This window comes from Plectropomus leopardus, chromosome 10 (genome assembly GCF_026936395.1).
Source record: "Plectropomus leopardus strain MGB_pleo_1.0 chromosome 10, ASM2693639v1, whole genome shotgun sequence".
Lineage (NCBI taxonomy): Eukaryota > Metazoa > Chordata > Actinopteri > Perciformes > Serranidae > Plectropomus > Plectropomus leopardus.
Window position 1 is genome coordinate 23,055,731 of NC_142185.1, and position 20,352 is coordinate 23,076,082.

The 20,352-nt window shown below is 42.4% G+C and overlaps 2 protein-coding genes across 7 annotated transcripts in view; one reads left to right on the top strand and one right to left on the bottom strand.

The window, feature by feature from the left end:
* bcl9 (BCL9 transcription coactivator) overlaps positions 1 to 10,499 on the top strand; it is a 62,057-nt gene extending 51,558 nt beyond the window's left edge. For 4 of the 5 annotated variants that reach the window (XM_088083316.1, XM_088083317.1, XM_042494346.2 and 1 more), the window contains 7 exons: positions 464 to 777; positions 2,074 to 2,184; positions 2,331 to 2,517; positions 3,505 to 3,601; positions 3,716 to 5,897; positions 7,173 to 7,445; positions 8,625 to 10,499. In XM_088083316.1, the coding sequence (XP_087939442.1) occupies positions 464 to 777; positions 2,074 to 2,184; positions 2,331 to 2,517; positions 3,505 to 3,601; positions 3,716 to 5,897; positions 7,173 to 7,445; positions 8,625 to 9,664 (4,204 nt within the window). In that variant the 3' untranslated portion in view covers positions 9,665 to 10,499. The remainder of the gene's footprint in view (positions 1 to 463; positions 778 to 2,073; positions 2,185 to 2,330; positions 2,518 to 3,504; positions 3,602 to 3,715; positions 5,898 to 7,172; positions 7,446 to 8,624) is intronic. The other variant, XM_042494348.2, reaches the window with a different exon arrangement.
* Positions 10,500 to 13,698: 3,199 nt separating this feature from the next.
* On the bottom strand, positions 13,699 to 20,016 carry acp6 (acid phosphatase 6, lysophosphatidic). Of its 2 annotated transcripts, none has more exons than XM_088083318.1 (11): positions 19,862 to 20,016; positions 18,544 to 18,769; positions 18,310 to 18,438; positions 17,240 to 17,370; positions 17,015 to 17,094; positions 16,556 to 16,640; positions 16,249 to 16,381; positions 15,668 to 15,768; positions 14,766 to 14,858; positions 14,515 to 14,680; positions 13,699 to 14,429 (listed from the first exon to the last, which is right to left on the bottom strand). In XM_088083318.1, exons 2-11 carry the CDS (start codon positions 18,760 to 18,762, stop codon positions 14,295 to 14,297), a joined length of 1,272 nt encoding a protein of 423 aa, XP_087939444.1. In that variant the 5' UTR covers positions 18,763 to 18,769; positions 19,862 to 20,016; the 3' UTR covers positions 13,699 to 14,294. The 2 variants fall into 2 exon arrangements, with proteins under 2 accessions (XP_087939444.1, XP_042351200.1); XM_042495266.2 differs by having other exon boundaries at positions 16,556 to 16,643.
* Positions 20,017 to 20,352: the final 336 nt, after the last annotated feature.

Here is a 20,352-nt window from a genome sequence, read left to right on the forward strand (position 1 = left end):
ATTCACGGGGAAAGTAAGTTATTCACACAGGGAATTGTTTTTGTATTTTTAGTATACATAAGGTAATAGAGTGCGTAAAAAATCATCAAAAATGAAATCCTAAAAATGTCCTTAAATTCTAGAAATATCCTAAAATCCAAGAAACATCCTAAAACCCTAGATGTGTCCTAAAATCCTAAAAACATGTATAGGGCTGCTGCGAATGGCCCTTGGCCTCCTGTCATTTTGCAAAAGTGGCCCCCAAGCAAAGCAAGTTGAGTATCCCTGCTCTACAGTCTGTGACTTAAGGTTTAAACATGTGCATGGATTTCCCAATATTAGTTATCTAATATAGCTTTCATAGAAATCCATACCAAATGTTGGATGTCATAATGGCTTTTTTCACAGCTGCATAAGAAAAAAAGGGGCAACAAGACAATTTATTGTATTTAATAATATGTGCGATTTTTTTCCTCTGTCCCAGCCCTAAACCTAAGACGGAGGCCATGGTACGCTCACCTCCCGTCATGTCCCCCTCCACTGCCACCCAGATGGACTCTAAAATGCCCAATCAGGGTAAACCAGGGAGCACTGGTAGCCAATCACAGCCCTCACCCTGTGACCCCAAGACCCTGGGTTCCAAAGGGGCTCAGAACGTGGCAGGGGGCATGGGGCTGAAGAACGGCCAGGGCCTGACCTCAGGCCCGAGCTCCAAGGTTAAAGTCAAAAGGGAGAGAAGCACCTCGGTGGAGTCATTTGAACAACCAGAGAGCGGCACGCCCACAAGTGAGGAAAAAGGTAAGAACCACTACTTATTATTATCTGAGCCAGAGGTCACTTCAACTGAGCATTTTCTGTTATTTAATTATTTCTTTTCAACTGTGATGGAGAAATCTGAAGCCTTTTTTTTTATTTTGACAGATTATAACACTGAGGACGATCTAGCCTGATTTGGGTTAGCTCAAACCCCTTCCAGTTGGGAGTGTGTGCATATTAATTAGTTGTTGTCTAGTCTTGTCTTTGATCTTGCATACATGGCCATAATGTATGGCTGGCTTTAACCAAAGAGTTGCTATAGCCATCACATTGGTATTGGAAGGTCCTCCAAAAAAACAAATAATTGTGATGGTGTGTGATAAATGAGGTGAAAAAAGTGGGGCTGGTCAGTTCATGTCTGCCTGTTTAGCACAAGCTAACGCAGCAGCAGCGACCAACATTGAACACCGAGCCATTTTACAGTTCCAACAAACTGACACTGAAATGGCTCGACTATGCCGTTAAATCGGTAGATAATTACAAGATAACATTAGCCTGTGTGCTGCTAACAGTTAGCTTGGTGCGTGCCGGTGGACACTCTCAAACTGTTGCAGGCACAGAGCTCACATTCCTGCAGCAATTTCATGATTACCAGAGCAGGGGGGGGGGTGTTTGATAGGTTGAGCGTATCAATACGCTGCACGCAGCTTTACAAGTCATATTCAGCAACACCTCCACTGCTGAAGCAGCAGACGTCTAACACAACCTCCGATCCAATCATTTTAAGTCTCAGCAGGAAGCCTTGGTCAGAAATTGTCTAATAGTTACTGTGAAGTGCTACAGTCAGTCTTGAAGTTTCACAATAAAAAATTTAAATATCTGATACAATTTAAAATGTTTTATGTTCTCACCAGAGAATGATCTACACACATGATTTCCTGTAGAAGCAGTTATCAGATTTATTCTGCAGTAATTAATGGCAGAAATTGCATGAACTCTCCCTAATTACTGCCCATGGTTGGTTTGTTGTGTCCCTTTTATGATTTACCACTGCATAACTGTATTTAGAGAAGTGCTCCACATATATTTATTTTCTCTTCATCTGGAGATGGCAACAGTTGGACATCTTGAAATATATACTTCGTAGTCCCTTAAATTCACTTGCACAGATTAAACCCAAGCCACTGATGTGTGTGTGTGTGTGTGTGTGTGTGTGTGTGTGTGTGTGTGTGTGTGTGTGTGTGTGTGTGTGTGTGTGTGTGTGTGTGTGGGTGTGTGTGTGTGTGTGTGTGTGTGTGTGTGTGTGTGTGCGTGTGTGCGTGCGTGTGTGTGTGAAAGCAGACAGCAGCAGGGTGAAGAGGATGTGTGTGGCAGAGAGGAGGCAGCCGTACAGTGGAGCTGACTGGTGCTCTGGGGGAGAAAGTGACGAAGATGACAAAGGATTCTTCAGTAAGTGTGTTAACGTGTGCATCCAAGCATACATAGCAGTCCCTTCGCTGATCAACTTGACTTATGCCAGCTCCTCAGTACAACTACACATCCCATAAGCCTGTGCTGGTCCTAAAGCCACCGTCCTCCCTGTTGTCTCCCCATAGACTGTAACTCCAGCGACGTGAAGCCCCAGGACTCCGTCACACATTCTACCTCCAATGCCGGACTCAGTCGCTCCTCCACGCCCTCCCACAATACGCTGGGAGGCCAGGGCTCCACAACAGAACCTGCTAGTGGCCAGAAACCAGGCTCAAAACTCGTCTATGTCTTCACCACAGAGATGGCCAACAAGTAAGGATGCTGAGCATTACCACTTGTGTGTAGAAATGGGCGATATGGTCGTAAAATAACATCACGGTATTTCAACAAAATGTTTATGTCAGCAGAATTGAAATTTGCCTTGAAATATTCAGTAAAAACCAAACAAAAATGATCTCTCAGATCTTTGTATTTTAAACAACAGTAACTCGTAATAAGATTGGGATTCTGTACAAAATATAATTACAACAAAAAAAATGACATTATATTAAGAAAATTAAACATTTCAATAGTTGCAGAATCCTAAAAACATTGTCTTAAATCTTTAAACACTACATATTTAAATAAATGACTGAATTGTTTCTCTACCTGGACCTGTATGCGCTGTTATTTCTCCTCCACTCTTTTTGCTGAAGCATGCTTCACTCTGACGATCAGACCTGGTATTATCGTTGACGATATGATATTGCACACCCATAGAAGACAGGCAAATTAAATCATCATCTCAGAACTAAACCCTTTTGTTTTTAACACAAGCACAATAGACACCTACACTGAAATCCTTTGTTGAAATGCAGTTCAAAATTAAATGGAATTACTAGCAATGTCAATTGCCTGAAGTATATCAGTGTGCCCTTGTCATCAGCGGCGGTTGTTGTTTTTTGCTGCGGCTGTTGGTGTTTTTGTGGCACTAAGATACTTGCTTCCCAGCGCTTCTCTTCCTTCCCCCAACTTTCCCAGTCACAGCCTAAATCCATTGTGTGTATCTGCACAGAAATGTGTGTTTCTCAGTGGGAACGTACACTTAGATCAACACTCCATTGGGAATTATAGATCAAAGATGTGGATGCTCAGTGAAAGGTGTGTGTGTGCAATAGGTTGCTTAGTCTGTTGACCTTGGTTTTACCTTCATGGTCCCATCTAGTACTCATTCATCCGGCTCTCTCAAACAGGCACACACACACACATATTTATTGTGTCTGATGACTGATATCTGACTGTCTGCCTTCTTGTCCTCAGGGCAGCTGATGCAGTCCTTACTGGCCATACAGAAAACATCATTGCCTTCCACATGAAAAACATCTCCAACAGCAAGGACAAAGCTCACCTCCTCCTGGTAAAGACACACACACGCCCTTTTCAATACACAAATATATATATACTTTCATGCACATACATTTCCCATTAGTATGTCATAACCTAATCTTATTTCTGTCGCTCTCTGTTAAAGAACAATGCAGCAAGCAACCTTCGAAATGACTCCAAGCCTCCCCAGCAACCCCCGTCCCATGCCCAAGATCAGAGCCACCAGCCTGGATCCAAGCCGTCCTTACCTGGCATGGCAGAGCCAGCCCCACCCCAGCCTTCAAACCAAGGGAGCCAATCTGGTGTTCTTCCGCAGGAAGGGTCATCCTCTGCAGGCATGGAATCCAAAAATCTTCCCGGCAGTAGCCCCAGTAACACTACAGCTCCAGTTGACCAGGCCCCTGTCACCCAACCTGAGGCAGGCCTCAACCCTCCACCAGCAGGTGAAGGAGGGCAGGGTGGAGGCTCTGGTGGATCGGGTTTGACCCCCCAGCAGCAGCAACAACAGCAGCAGCTGGCCCAGGAGCTGTTGAACATGGAGGCCAACACAGAGGGTCTGTCCCAAGAACAGTTAGAGCATCGCCAGCGCTCCCTGCAGACCTTGCGAGATATTCAGCGCATGCTTTTCCCTGATGACCGTGATGCCCCACCAGCTGGGCCTCCACAGACCCATAGTGGACCCCATGATGGAGGCCCTGATGGTGCACCCCGCAGGTCTGAGCAGGGCCCTCTACAGGCTATGATGGCGCAGTCTCAGAGCCTCGGACCACCAGGTGGGCCAGGAGGGCCCCGTCCACAAGGTCCACCCTTTGGCCCTCCCCATGGTCCCAGGGACATGCCCCCATTTCCACAGGATGAAATGGGTCCACACATGGGGGGTCCAGGGGGCTGTGGAGAGGGAGATCAGATGACCCCAGAACAGGTGGCTTGGTTAAAGCTACAGCAGGAGTTTTATGAAGAGAAAAGGAAGAAACAAGAAATGCAACATCGGCCACTTCCTCCAGACATGATGATGCACCCCCATGGTCCACGTGGCATGATGCGAGGGCCCCCGCCTCCTTACCAGATGGGCCCAGGAGAGATGTGGGGAGGACCAGGTGGTCCACCAGAGCACTACCAGGAACGCATGGGTATAGGCCCTGGCCCCAGGGGTATACCGCCACATATGCAGAGGATGCCTGGCTTCTCTGGTATGATGAATCCCGAGATGGAGGGACCCCCAAGGCCTGGAATGGGCTGGCCCGATGACATGCCTCCAAGGATGGGAGATGCACGAGGCTTCCCTGGTGGGCCTGGGGGAATGTTTGCTGGTCCAGGGGGTCGTGGTGAGCGTTTTCCAAATCCTCAGTCAGTCCAAGAAGCAATGTTCCACCAAGGTATGGGTGGAGAGAAGGGCCTTCCTCCAGGGATGATGATGGACATGCAAAGGATGATGGGGCACCAAAGAGGTGGAATGGAGCCTGGTAATGGCATGGGCATGTTTCCCAGAATGCCTGGTGATGGTCCTATGAGTCCATCCTCTAGGCTTCAGGGAATGGGGGGAAGGGAAATGGGGCCTGAGTTTGGCATGGGGCCCGGCCCTGGGCCAGGACCTCATATGCACCCTTCAAAGCTACGAGATCCCTCCATGAACATGAGTCCTGATGAGATCATGAGAATGAGAGGAGGTGGAGGACCTCCGATGGAGAACATGGGTCCACAAGGCCGACCCATGCAGGGTCCTCCCTTCCCTGAGCAGACACAGCCAGGAGACTTTCCTATGGGGCCTGGGCGGCCTTTCCCAGGTGGTCCTGGAGGAATGAGGGGTCCACATGCAGACCAAGCCTTTGGTCCAGAGCACAGATCTACACCGACAGGAGGTAACGGCCGAATGAACCACCTGCCCCCTTCTGGTGGCCCTTCACAAGGTCAGAGGGGCCGCAAGCCAGCAGATCTGAATGTCCAAGCAGGAGGGGGGAACTCTCCCAGTATCAACCCACTTAAGTCCCCTCCTCTGAGGCAAGTGCAGTCCCCCATGATGGGCTCTCCCTCTGGAAACCTTAAATCCCCCCAAACACCGTCCCAGCTGGCTGGCATGCTCACTGGTCCCACAGGCCCCAGTGCTCCTCCACCTCCTCCAGCTTCAGCACCAATGAAGTCGCCCCACTCCATGATGGGATCAGCTGGTGCCTCTCCTGTTCATATGAGGTCTCCCTCTCTTCCAAACCCCTCTCCAGGATGGGCATCTTCACCAAAACCACCCATGCAGAGTCCTGGAGTACCACCTCAGGGTGGCAAGCCTCCCCTCAGTATCACCTCACCAAACATGATGGGGAGCATGGAGCAAGGTACAACTGTCTCTTCTATTTTCTGTGTTCAGCAGCACCTGGACTTATTCTTCTTTCTGTGTTTAATGTTTCCGTTTCCCTTTTCACTGCATCTTTATTAAATTCAGTTCAGTTTGGTTAAAGGAGTATTAAACTGATATAAAGAAGGCCCTCATCTAAAACTAGGCTGTCTCTGCAGTAGAAAGAAGCAAATACTTCTGAAATCGGTGCTACATGACCTGAGAAAACAGAGAAAAAGGGTGCTGCTTTTGCTCAAGAGGTAGAAAACCTACAACTACCAGAATGCCATAAGCCTGATGTAATCTGGAATGGCCCGTGTGAAACAACGGCGACTGGCCATATCTTGCATTACAGTCAAATAGTGAGCTACAACGTCAAACAGTGAGCTACAGAGCACTTCTGAAAACATTTGAGGTGAGAAATATACAGCAGTAACAGAATCTCGGTTATATTATATCCACGCTGCTTCGGTTTAACATTTAAGCTCTAGTTTTCGGCTTCTGTTTTCACTGTGCAGGAAGTAGTGTGGCGCCCACTTCCTGTTGACAAATTCTCGCCATTACAGGAATACGGGGCATTAAAACATGTTTCTGAAAGCAATTTAGGTGAGACAAAAGCAGTGCAGTAATGTAACCTTTATTTATATTCGATCCGCACTGCCTAGTTGCACTGTTTGATATGATTTTGGTCTGAGTTTGAGAGACCAATAGAAGGGTGGGTGTGTCTTGTAATCAGCTGAAACTCTTTAAGTACGTTGTGGCGGTGGCAGGGTCGACGTGCAATACAACAAGTATAGTCTGCAGTGAAAGCAACAGCCCCAAAAGCTGGTAAAACTCCCCCAGAATATGTAAATAACGTCAAAAGGGGTAGTGGGGGGTGTGGATGCGTTTTGTAAATATTGTGTTGAATTTGTATTACATTTTTAGTCACTGATCTTAGTGATTGTTAATATCATTTGTAAAAAATCTGACTTGTCCCCCCTCATGAAATTAGAACTGCAAATGAAAAATGCAAATAAAATAGATCTAGAGGCTATTTATCAAATACATGTCTCATTCAAGTGAACACATCTGTATGAGGGGTGGGGTTGGGTGGGTGATGGTCCAGTGGCTCCCTCTTGTGGCCACAGCATTTAGATCTCACTGAGCCAAAGCACACACAGTGTTGATACATATCTTCAGAGTTAAAAACAGTGTCAGAGAATCAAAAGTCTCTAATGCTAAGATTCATCATCTCTTTGTCGTGTCCTCTCTTTCTCGTCACGCCATCCTCTAGGTGGTAACGGCCCTCCTTCAGCTCCTCCTTCATCAGGGGCTCCATCTGGCTCCATGTCCCTCCCAGGCAACGTCCCGTCTGGCAGTCCATACACCATACCCCCTGAGCCAACTCTATCCCAGAATCCTCTCTCCATCATGATGTCACGCATGTCCAAGTTTGCAATGCCCAGCTCCACCCCGCTCTACCATGATGCCATAAAGACTGTTGCCAGCTCTGATGACGACTCGCCCCCGGCTCGCTCTCCTAACCTGCCATCAGTGAACAATAACGGTAAGCCATCTGAAATATCTTTTGTTTGTTGTTTAATTTCTACTTTCGATTCCACCCACATTGCGCCATATTTCTACTGATCCTCCTTTGATCTGCCTCACAAGTGTGTGTACTGAATATGTAACTAGAGTTGGGTCGATTTTCAGTTTTGCTAGTCCACAAGCTTAAACTGCTGTAATGTATGCAAACCGGTTGCCTAAGTCACAGTGTTAAATTGAACTCAAATTGCAGTAGTAATAAGGAATATGACAGTGTGATAAATATAATATCATGTTTGTAGCTTAGTAGTGGAGCAACTGGTGTCACACCTTGCATGTCATTTATTTCAGAGCGGGGGCGGCCGATCAAACTTCAGCCGAGGGGGGAGAGCTGCATGTTTGTTTACTTTTGGGGTGATGAAAAGAGATGACAGAGTTATTCTATTAAAAAGACCAAACAATGCACCAAAATGACAGCTTCTTGGATTTGATGCTGACCATAGGGGTGTCCTTACTGGATGCAGGCGCTGTTGTAAGCTGAACTGTCGTAGGACGCTGTCTTTCTATGTATAGCCGATGCTCGCTCTGAAGGCAGTGGATGAAGACTGGCTGATTCACGAAGTAAAATGAGGAATTATTTGTACGAAACCTACTTTTTTCACCACAAAAACCTAAACGGTGACAGCTTGCTGAAGGGAGATCACCGGGAAGGTGAACGTTTCTGCCAAAGTAAATAACCATCACTAAAAAACAAGCATGGCTAACGTTACTTGCTGTTAGCTAGCTTTTATATAGTTTCCAATTAGTATCACAACATAAAACGTGTTTTTTTATTTAAAAAGTTACGTTAAATATAGAAAGATACATTTTGTAACATCTTTTAAGTATTTACATCTCTGATCTTGAGTGCACAGCTGATAGCTCCATGGTTTGTTTACATGAAGCAACAGAGGTGCATATTTAATGGATTCAGTGTCGACAAAGAGCTCCGGTGTTATGTGATGCTACGTAATGGTTAGACACTTGCCTTCTGTCAGGACACAGTGCCATTATGTTCCACTGAGGATTGACTGCTGAGACAAGGGGGACATCTGGTAAAAGTCGGTAAACCAGACGGGTCCTGTGCTTGATATCAAACTGGTTTGAAAAGTTTCACATCAGCCCAATCCTATAATCACTCCTTTTTGTCTTGCGTAAACAGGCATGGCAATGAATCATCAAGGCAATCCTCGTATGATGGGACCTGGAAACGCTGGACCCATGTCTGCCCTCAGCCCTCTGGGTATGAATCCAATGGGATCCCAGCCCCTCTCCCATGGCATGCCCCCACAGATGCCCTCTCCCAATGCCCCCAACATGGGCCCAGGCATGATGCCACATGGCATGATGATACCACCAAATCCCCAGGACCCTGGTATGGGGAACCCTCAAATGATGCCCCAGGGACGCATGGGTTACCCTCACCGAAGCCAGCCGTACCCCCTCACCCAGTCCCCTTCCCAGCAAGGCCCTTTCTCCCCGCACAATGGTCCTGGTCCCCAAGGTTTCCCTGGCCATCCCATGGGCTTCCAGGGAGAAGGAGGACCTATGGGAGGACGGATGGGGAACATGCCTCACGGGGGAGGGGGTGATGGGGGTATGTGCAAGCCCAATACCCCTGGAGGGCCAGAGTTCAACAACATGCAAGGTGGATTCAGTGACGCAGACCTTCATGAGGTGATGCGACCGGGAGCGTCTGGCATTCCTGAGTTTGATCTGTCCAGGATAATCCCGTCAGAGAAGCCCAGTCAGACTCTGTCTTACTTCCCTCGAGGAGGGGGAGACAACCCTGGGGGTAAACCACCACACCCCTCTGGCTTCCCCATGCAGGGCATGATGGGCGATGGTCCACCGAGGATGGGGATGTCCATGCAGGGGATGGGGGGGATGCCAGGGGGGCCCGGTGGGGGAATGGGCCCCCAAGACATGCCAATGGGCAACCCTGGCCACAACTCGATGCGGCCACCAGGATTCATGGGCCAAGGCATGATGGGCCCCCAGCACCGGATGATGTCCCCGGGGGGTCCGGGAGGGATGATGCAGGGGAGACAAATGGCCCACCCAGGCCCTGGCGGCTCACCTAATATGATGATGTCACTGCAGGGAATGGGCGGCCCCCCACAGCAGACAATGATGATGGGGGGTCAGATGAGGCCACGTGACATGGACATGGGGTTCAGTCCGGGCCCCGGAATGTTCTAATCCAACAGAAACCTTGTATGTAGAATGTTCTTGGACAATTCACAAGGATGGAGTAACGGTGATGTTATGTGGAGAGTGTTCAGAAAACTCTGATGGACTCAAGTAAAGGAAGTATAATTTGAGAGAGAGGATGTACCCAGAGACGAACAGAACGGAGCTAACCAGTCACCTAAAAATGTCCTGTGGGAACTATTCCAGTGGAGACTCGGACAGGCCCAGATGGGAGTACTTTTGCCACAAGAACATTTAATTTTGACTCATGAACTTCAGAATGTATGGGATTGTTGTGCATCAATTTCGCAAAAACTGTTCTTGTGTTTTTTGATTATCTGACTATAAAGATGACTTTCAACATCAAAGAGGAATCAACCTAACTCAAAGTCAGCGTGGAGATGCTACAGTATATGTCTACTTTTTTCAAATTTAAAAAAACAAAAATTTGTCATGAAAGTGGTATGGAACAAGAGAAAGGAATAAGAAGAATTTGTGCTTTGTGAAGACTTTAGTGGAACTCCATCTTGTCTCTCGCTCCATTGTTTTGACTGTTTCTGTACAGTATATACGTGTGAGAGTGCGTGTGCGTGCTTGACAGACTGTATGTTTGTGTGGTATGTATGTATGTGTCTGTATGTATAGGCATTCTATCAGTGACCTCTCAACTCCTCTTACCCAACTTTCATTGGGGGAGGAACGCCCCCTAAAAATACTGTACTGTTTACCATTGGTGGGCTATTCGAATTTTAGTCTATTTTAATTTCCTTTGTAACTCCAGTGTATAACAAACCAAACTATGACCTCATTAAGATAATAGTATTATTAAAAAAGCACAAACATGGACCGTCTGCAGAAAGCGTCTTCTTTCTCTATTTTTACCATTGAGAGCAACACATTGAAGTGTGAGGATCCTGGCAGCTTTGCAGCACAATGATAATCCCCAGTCCATTTCAAGTTGTCGATGACATTTGACTTGGTGCTCCAAAACTTTCAGGACTCAACTTTTCGCCAGCGTGAATAATAACTGCTAATACCCAGATGTGCTATGTGTGTACTTCTTGTTCCTGTTGTGTTCCTGTTTTGTTTTGACTCTCTTGTTGACTCTGGGTAATAATCATTCCCACAGCAATAATTCCCCCCAATGGTCAGCAGAATGGGACAGGAGTGGCTGAATGCCACAGCAGGTATGCCAGGTATTATAGAACTAGAGCTAGGTAGATCTGGTAAAAAAATTTAGTGAGGCAGGTGTGGTGTCCAGAGTGAGACACGCAGAAATGTAAACACGTACTGCTTACCATCCAGTTGACTTCCTCTCTTTTCTCTATTGTATAAGCTTGTCATGTGTTTCTCCATTGGCTTTGGTGCAGAATAGCCTACCAGGGCTGTGGTGATGGACTACAAATAAAAGATATTGTTTTGGTATATACATGTTGTCTATGGAGTGTGGGTGTGTGTGGGCGTGCATGTATGGGTCCACGTGGCTTTTCACATCTAGTCAGTTATGTGGACCAGGTGGTGTCTTTGTTATTCTACACGTCAAACCAGCTCACCAACATTGAGCTGAAACAAAGAGAGCAAGTCATACCAAGAAGCAGCATCGCCAAGTTGACATTTTATCAGGAGGTACTTAGTGCAAGTTACTTTCAGAGGACACCACACTTCCAAAATAGATGCGAACATGTTGATGCATTTCAACTCTATTAAACTACACTGTAAAATCTGACAAGTTGCCTTGAAAAATGTAAGAAAATACGACTGTGTCTTAAACTTTATATCTAATTGCTAAGTTTACATTAAATGTAGTTTTCATTTAATTTTCTTGCTGCAACTTTAAACCAATCTTTCTAAGTTTTAGCAACTTCAGTAAACCAAGTCTATTGCACTGTGTATCTGTAATCATATTTGTATTTTTTAAACATGTTTATAAAACAGATCTCGCAGATCTCCTAAATTAATCATTGGCTAAATCCTCTTTGTAATGGTCAAGTCAGACTAACTTGGTTTACTGAAGTTGCTAACACTTATTAAGAACAAGATTACACCACTTGTCTTTTTTAAAAGGTTGTTTTTCTGGATTTTGCCTTTATTATTTATAGGACAGCACAAGTGGGAAGGGGGAGAGAGAGGGGATGACATGCAGCGAGAGCCGCAGGTCAGAGTGAAACCCACAGCTGCTGCGGCGAGGACACAGCCGCTCTACATGGGGCGCCAGGTGAGCTAACAGGTGCCCCATTCCACTTGTCATTTTTATGTTGCAATAACTTCACAAAATTAAGTAAATGCAGATACATTTTAAGTAAACTCAACAATTAGATATAAACTAAACATAAACTAAGATTTAAAGTCATAGTTATTTTACTTTTATAAGAAAAATGGTTTCCAAGATTATTTAACTTGTCAGATTTTACAGTGTAGTTGCGCTTTACTAACCTGTGTTTTGAAGTTTTATTCTCCTGCCCCTCATGACATGAACAACAAAAAAAAAGAGACTTAAGAGTGATCAAAATCTTTATTTATGACTCACTAATCCCAACCTTTTAATTTTAAGCAGCAGGGCACGGGAAACTCCCGCTAATGATGAGGTACAATGCGTGTTATTGTAACACAGGTCTGTATAATGGCCATGTATTCATGCATACATTATTCTTCAGTCTGATGGTACCAACAAACCCCCACGAGAAGGCAACCTAATGTTTAATTCTTAACAAACGGTATGAGAATTATTTCATTTTTGCAGATTCTACATGGTTTTGAAGACATTCCCCTACACACTAATGTACATTCCCCAAATTAGATACAGTACATGAACTGCTTAGTGTTCCCCTGAGGAATGAAAATACGGAATATGAAAGATTTGATTGTGAACACAACCAAATTGGCAGAATAAATGCATCAGCAATCAGATACAGGCATTGATGATCCCACATTGGTCAACCTTTGAAATGTTCACATTTTTGTGTAATAGTAAATTGCGGCAATGATTTGAACTTTGAAGAAAAGTCTAGTAATATTCTGTATTTTTTATTTCAACAAATCCCCAAAAAGAGAAAAACCAACAATTTCTCCTACTAACAACCCAATATAGTTTAACCCTCTGTGCCACGTATTTCAGTATTGTCTTAAAATCTAACCGCACTACTAACATGTACAGCAATATGTTCCTTTATTTCAAAAACAAAACAAGGGCACTGTAGCTTATTCTAAGTCAATCAGACATACACTGTCCTGATCAAGCCCCTGAGCAACTTCCAATAGAAATGAACAGGGCCCTGCCTTCAACCCTGTATCCAAATCTTTTTATACATCCATGGTCCTGAAACAGTCATAATAGGAGCCATTTTTGTTTGTATTTTAATATTTAATAACTGAGCCCAATCAGTTTTTATTTATGTCTCAATGTATGTTTTTGGTTAGGTGAGAAGTGAGATTTTTTCGCTTTACTTTTGTAAGTGCTCTTATTTTGAAGCCTTGACTCTCCCTTGACTGTCCCATGTGTCATCAGTCAGTTAATCAGCTCAGGAAAACACCAGCACACAGTTTTTCAACTGCTTTTGTTTGTTTTAAGTTTATCTGTTGTTACTTAAACTATTTTTGGATTATCATCAGTGGCATTTTCAGACTGGACTGTAAAAACTGTCCTGCTATAATCAGCATTTAAACATGGTAAATAACGCAACTCAACACTTACCTGTTTATTTTTTCACATGGAATGTAAATTGGATTCTCTGCCGGGCATCTCTATGTGGAAACTAGATGCCATTTTAGTGATTATGCCTGAGAATACCTAATTTCTATCAATCTGCAGCTGAAAGTAGTCCCCTTAACAAGTGCACAATATACTCCTGTTTAAAACCAGGGTCCATCTGTTTAAGCTTTAATTACCTTTAAAAAAAATGAAATTATGCATTTGTCATCTGCTTTAAAAGATTTATGACAGCACTGGGAGATGGAGCAAACATTTTTGGTATTAGTCTTTTGGGATTTGTTGACAATAAGAAAAAGATTGAGTGCATGCAAACAGACACCTTTGCACTAAAGCATCTGATATCACTTTAACACTTTATTACTATATTATTCTGCACTTACACTTGTCATTATGTCATAACCATGAAATTAATCCACCATAATAAAACATTTTACTGCCATGGTTAGATGGAGATCAGGATTTATTATTCATCAGGGTTCCCAATAATTTTCATGTACAAAACTTCAAAACTTTACATGACTTTTTAAGGACCTAAAATATTTATTTATGTATTTTTTGCCCGGTGTAATTTAAACATATCATATACAACCTCTGTTCAAACATAATTTTAGAGTACCACATTATGTGTTTAAGGACAGTCAGAAATTCTTCGTTTTCTGGCTGTGATCAATGGTGTCATTTGGGCGATTTTTAATGAAAACATGCCTTTCAAAAAATTTCAGTTTTTCTTGACTGTGGGAACCCTGATTAAAATTAAAAATCTAACAGAAAGATCTCCAAAACAGGCTGTGATCCAGGATTTTTACACCAAGGAAAGTTTCACCTGGTGATGCTGGCTGGATGGAGTGATAACAGTGGACGTAAAAAAACATGATGAGAGTGTAATGTCATGAGTAGCACTGTGTTGAGATGTGACGGTTAGTTGAGTGTTCAGGGTGTGGTCAGGCCCTCTGTGCTGTTGCAAAGAGAGTTGTAGAGTTCAGTGCTCAGTGAGTATGCAGAGAGGACCTGTTTGAACTCCTCCAGAGGGCAGTAGACTCCACTACAACCTGGTATAAGTAGATCCTATAGAAAGACAAGCAACTTAGAGTAAACGCACAGAAGGGAAAAAGGCCACAGCTTATCAAATAAACACATTTTCACCCCCTACCTGGCCGACGTATGACACTTTCACAAAGGACTTGTTGGTCTGCCGTTGTTGGTGCAGCTCCAGAGTGATGTCTGCGGCATACGGTGGCCATCTCATGTCAAAAACCCCCAGAGCCATCAGACAGGGAATCAAAGTGGTGTCATGTGCAGAGTACAAAAACAGCTTCCTGTTTGAGAGAGGCGAAACATTTTAACAACAAACACAATCAAGTTTGTGCGAAAAATGGGTGTGTCCATCCAGAGGTGTCTAACCTGTTGGGCTCTGATGAGGTGCCCTCTAGTTTCTCATCAATGTTGGTTAATAACATGTGCAGGAGGGGCCCCACGCACAGCTGCAAGTTCTCCCTGCAAAAAACAGAGCACAAGAATTAAAGTTGGCCTGTTGAAACACAACAAGTGATCGAAATCCAGTGGTAGACTAAGTATTAAGGTCCTTTACTTAAGTCAAAGTACTAATATGCCCTGTGAATATACTGTTACAAGTTAAATTCCTTAAATCTTAAAAAAAACAAACAAAACACTCCAAAATATTGATTTTTTTTAAAAAAGGAAATAAACAAAACACATAAAAAGCCTTACAATGATCCAAAAAGTTTATAAAGCAACCAAAAAAACTTAGAAAAAACATTAGACATTAGAACGTTAGAAAAAAACATCCAAAACTCAAAATTCTCGAAATTGTTAAAAAAATAAACACCTGAAAACTAAAAAACAATATTTAAAAAAAAAAGGAAAAAAACCCACCCCGAACCTCAAAACTATTGTAAGATTTTGAAAAAACAAAACGCCCCCAAAAACCTTTAAAATTATTTAAAAATTAAAAAAACACCAACCCAATTTTTTATATTACATAAAATAGAAAAAATACCCCCGAATTTTTAAATTATCAAAAAAAAAGAGAAAAAGAAAAAATATTTAAAAAATAACTTTAATGTCTTGGTATGTTTTTATGTGAAAATATTAATTTGTAAAGTAACTAAAGCGTTCAGATAAATGTAGTGAAGTAAAAAGTACAAAATTTCCCTCTAAAATGTACCTCAAATTTATACAGAAGTACAATAGTTTAGTAAATCTACTTAGTTACATTGTACTATTGTCTAAATCAAAAATCTGAAATTTCAAAGCCCCCCATTTGCTGAGTTGTTAAATCTAACCTCTTGTCGGGTTCATACACATGGCAGATCATGTCCACAGCTCTCTGTTCCACCGTATTCCTCCAGGCGTCCAACACTGACGGGCAGGGCAGGCCATGTGTCTGTTAATGTGCGGAGACTTGACACAATCAGTATCAGCAACGCTGATGACAAACACAAACCTCATAAAGGAAACTTCTAACATGACTGAAGGTTTGCTCACATTTATTTCCTGGGCTGTCATGTTATTATGAGATTTTTTGTACCCATATTTCCCTCCTTTATTATTTTCAAAAATGGTGTCTACTTCAGGCAACTTACAGTAAACAGGGTGTGACAGTGAAATCCACCAGCTTCATTTTCTGTTTAAAACTGGGGTAGGCAGTATAATTTTGGCTTAATAACTCAAATCATGCTGAATCTGATATTTTCGCTTGTTAAAATTTTGATGAACTCTGTTGTGGAGTTTCATCACGCATAACAAGCAGCTTGCTGGGTTGGCGCCTCCAGCCAGGCCAAGTTTTTATAATAATCGTATGTATTCTGATAGCTTGTGGTGAGACCTAATAAAAGTCATATGAATCGTGATGCGGCGGTGTCACCTCTCTGGCAACCATGTCGTCCCTAATGAGGATGAAGTCGACATGCTGGTGAGCAGCGATGCCCAGTGCGTTCTGGATGCTCTGCAGGTCTGCTGCAATGTCTGGCAGAGTGGACGACTCTGCCCAGCGGTGGCTGCACAGAACGCACACAGTGTCAGCCGCGAAACACAGACACACCATGACAAGCTGTCAGAGGCATCTCAACTCTGCTAATAATTTTGCACAACACATTATTCTAGATTCCCTTTTTCTGGGTAGCAAGCGCATAGGATGTTTGAGGCCTGGTATGAAAATATACTGTGCGTACCTGCCGAGGAATTTAAGCAGCTTGCATCCATGGTAGTTAGGATACAGGATTTCAGATTCTGCATCCGTTGTTAATATAGGCACAACTTCTTCAAATAGGACAGAAAATCACAAAAAAAAGATTAGAACGTCACGCAGTCGACCTTTTTAAATGAGAATTTAAAAATGAAATGACAGTTGTGAGGGCCTAAAAGCAATGACCTGTTGATCCTTATGAATCGACACTTGATAGTCTAACAATGGGAATTTAAATGCCGAAAAAAAATGTTTAAATCAAAAGTCTAATTCAATCACGCGTGACAGTGGGATATGACAGACTAAATCAATATAAAGAGGGGAAAAAAATACCATCATATCCATAATCTTTAAAAATACTGTGATGCAAATTTTAGGTCATATCGCCTAAAGCTAATCCAGAATACAATACAAAGCATCATGTATGTACAGATTTCTCCCCTACCTTTTTGTTTTTGTTGGAAGAGCCCTGCTACCAGGCACTTGGCAGATTCAATGGTCCTCACAATGTTAGTGGAGCGAACACTAAAAATGAACAAAAAAAAAAAACACAGGTCATGGAAGGCAGCCAACTTCAAAATAGTAAAGCATTTAGGCTGATACCCTTTGTACTGCGCTCATAAACACAATGGATCAGAGCTGTAGTGGACATAAAAGTTGCACCACTTACTAGACCTCAGCGGGGCTAAAGGTGGAGCTGAGGAAAGGACTCTCCTCAGTGTATCTCCTCCTCAGCCTCCTGCCCAGCTCATACAGCTGCTGCATGCCCACTGTGGTCAGCTGACCAGGGAACGTGCCACCCTGCCAAGTGCGACAAACAGGATGAGGTTTTACTCACAGATGTGGCCTAAACAGACACGCACCTGCCATGGCACGCAGGAATCCAGAGTCAATGTGGTACAAGGATGGCAGGAGTCCATGTTGTGGGATTTAGTTTTCTGAGCTAAATCCAGTGCAGTAAACCTCTTTAGCAAAGCAGCTAAGTCAGCACAGGAAACTATCATTTCTATGGACACAGAGGGGGGCAAACTTATTTCACTGAGAAGCTCTGACAGTTCAGCAGCATTACAGAGAGGAGTTGAATGAATGAATGAATGTCATCTGCAAGGCTTTGTATTGAATCCTAGTGGCCACTAGAGGGAGAAAAGCTCCTGAATCCACAAGGTGTTTCACATGTATGAAGGGCAAGAACGTCCAAATATGGAGAGTCTATAAGAAGTAAATCACCTGTCACAACCCTTTTTACACACCATCGTGTAACATTTAACATATAAAACAAAAGCCCCTGCCACAAAAATGTATAATAAACAAGACCCCCCCAACAAATTAAATTATTAAAAAGAATTTTTAAAAATCCCTCAAAAATCTTAAAAAACAAACAAAAACACAAAAGCTTCAAAATTACTTTTAATGCATTCTAAGTAAAAAAAATAAATAAAAAAAATCTAAATTATAAAATATGAAAAAAAAAACCCAAAAGTTTATAAAATAATAATAATAATAATAATAACAATATTATCAATATATTATTAAATCAATATTTCCCTCTGAAATGTTGTGGCATAAAAGTACAAAGAAGCATGTCTGAACATCTGCCTTGAAAATTCACGTGTTTGGCTTTTATCTTCCCTGCAAAGCCTTTTACCAGGAACCAACAGCACAAGTTACTGCACATAACTTTATTCTTTCAGCTTCCTTCTCGTCTAACCGCATTCAACACCACAAAACACACCTACTCACGGTCAGCGTGTTTTTCCGATAGCTGTCCTCTACAGGAGCCGGGGGCCTGGGGCCACCATGTAGGTCTGTCACTTTATAGTTGATGTTGGTGTGTGCTGGAGGCTCCAAGAGCGTGGGCACCCACTGGGCCTTTAACGAAACAAACATGCCCGGACAAAGAAATGTTATTACACGCAGATATTATGTCACACTTAGAAAAACAAACACTAAATGAGTTGATAACAAGAGTTTTACCTCCATCACGTCAGGTATTGACTTAAGTGGGGTCCGAGCACCGTGCCGGAACACGACTTGGACTAATTTTAGCTCATAGGGAGAGTTGGTATTTGTTTCAGCTGGGGTGCAACTGGAAGCAAAGTGGTCTGGTTCAGTCTTCTTCTGGGACCACAACATTGAACCAAAAACCACCGACACCGAACCAAACACACCAGCTTTGGACCAAAGTTTCCTCATGGCTGAGCTGTGAACAGAATAAGTTGTTTTAGTGCCTGAATTAACTAGCAATCCCCCAAAACTAGTATCCACTCTGCCTGTAAATAATACATTTTCACTCTTTAATAAGGTTTTTTCAAATGTAAATATCATCGCTGTCAAATACAAATGTATGCATTATGTATATAGTATACTAATTAAGATGATATTGTTATTAAAAATCAATTCCTCAATAAATGTAAAACATGTCTGAAAATACAGTGACAAGCAAAAGAAGCATAAGATTTTTTTTTCTAGTAGGCCAACAAAAGTTTATTTATAATAATAATAATACATATGAAAAAAACAATACTTGGTGTCAGTGTATCAATTTTGGCCCATGGCATTTCTCAAATTCAGTAATAATTATATAATAAATATTAAATATTAATAATAAATAATTTAGTAATAATGAAAAAACAGTGAAAATCTAATCAATCCACATATCAAAAGTTAGAACCAGATTATCTTTGCAATTTTAGATGTTAAGGCTACTTTAGAAAAATAGTATTCGTATTTGTGTTTTTCAATTGTAACTGATATTACACATAAGTAAAATAATATCGGCTGTAAATAAGGTATACCATATATTTAAAAGGCAAGCCAAACAAAACAAAGAATAAAGAGCCAAAAAAACACCCTGTTTACTTACTTTAGCTTTAATTCAAACTATACTATGTATGATACTAACGTGTTACCTGATTGAATTTAATTTCCTGTCAAGTCCAATTATGTCGGTGAAGAAGATGATGTTGCAGTAACACTACCTCATTGAAATGTTTCCTCACTCCTGAAATACATTCATATGACCCACCTATGCCGCAAAACTCCCAAATACTGTGAGATAAGGACTATTCATACTGCTGATATCCAGAGAAAGCTGACAAATATTGCTTAACTCGTTTCAACACAAACTCGCTGCTACCTGAAGCACGTTAAGAAAACACCGCTCGGCACAAAGCTAACGTTAACTCTTTAAAAGATAGATCGTTGCAACACAACACGATAACATGAAGTTTGACCTCCATCTCAACAGTCACACCAGCTAACTGCATAGTGACAAAGCTAATCGGAGACTTACTCTTTTAAATGTAGTTCTTCTGCTTTTCTCGGGAGAAATAACACCGTTCAGTAAAAGATAAATTCAGTTGTTAGTCGGTAACTTGCCACTAGTTCAGGTCAGAGGACATGTTGGGAACTGTAGGGCAGCCGATGCCTCTGTACAATGGAAGTAAAGGTGATAGCTACGAGGATAGAACTACACTTCCCGAAGGACTCATAGGAAGGCGACCTTTCTTCTTCGTCTTTTAAAATATTTGCGGTAGAGAAGATGCACCAAAGAGTTTGCTGCCCTCTACAAGACCAAAATGTATCTGCATGCCCCAGTGCTGAAGTTTGTAATAATTAGATAATACATGTTGTTGTAATACTCACTTTAAAAAAAAGTTAATAGAAAAACGTCATATTATAGTGTGTCATTAAAATGTCATAAAATAGTATGCTAATGAAAAGTCATGAAAAGTGTTGGTATATGATGCTGTAAAAATGTATAAAAATTACACTACAGTATAT

Excerpts from the sequence above, each read along its gene's own strand:
- acp6 (XM_042495266.2), bottom strand. The coding sequence starts at position 18,762 with ATGAGGAAACTTTGGTCCAAAGCTGGTGTGTTTGGTTCGGTGTCGGTG. Across the intron at positions 17,371-18,309 it reads ATCGGAAAAACACGCTGACC|GGTGGCACGTTCCCTGGTCA; the intron begins GTGAGTAGGTGT and ends CGCACTTGGCAG. Across the intron at positions 16,382-16,555 it reads CTGCTTAAATTCCTCGGCAG|CCACCGCTGGGCAGAGTCGT; the intron begins GTACGCACAGTA and ends CGTTCTGTGCAG.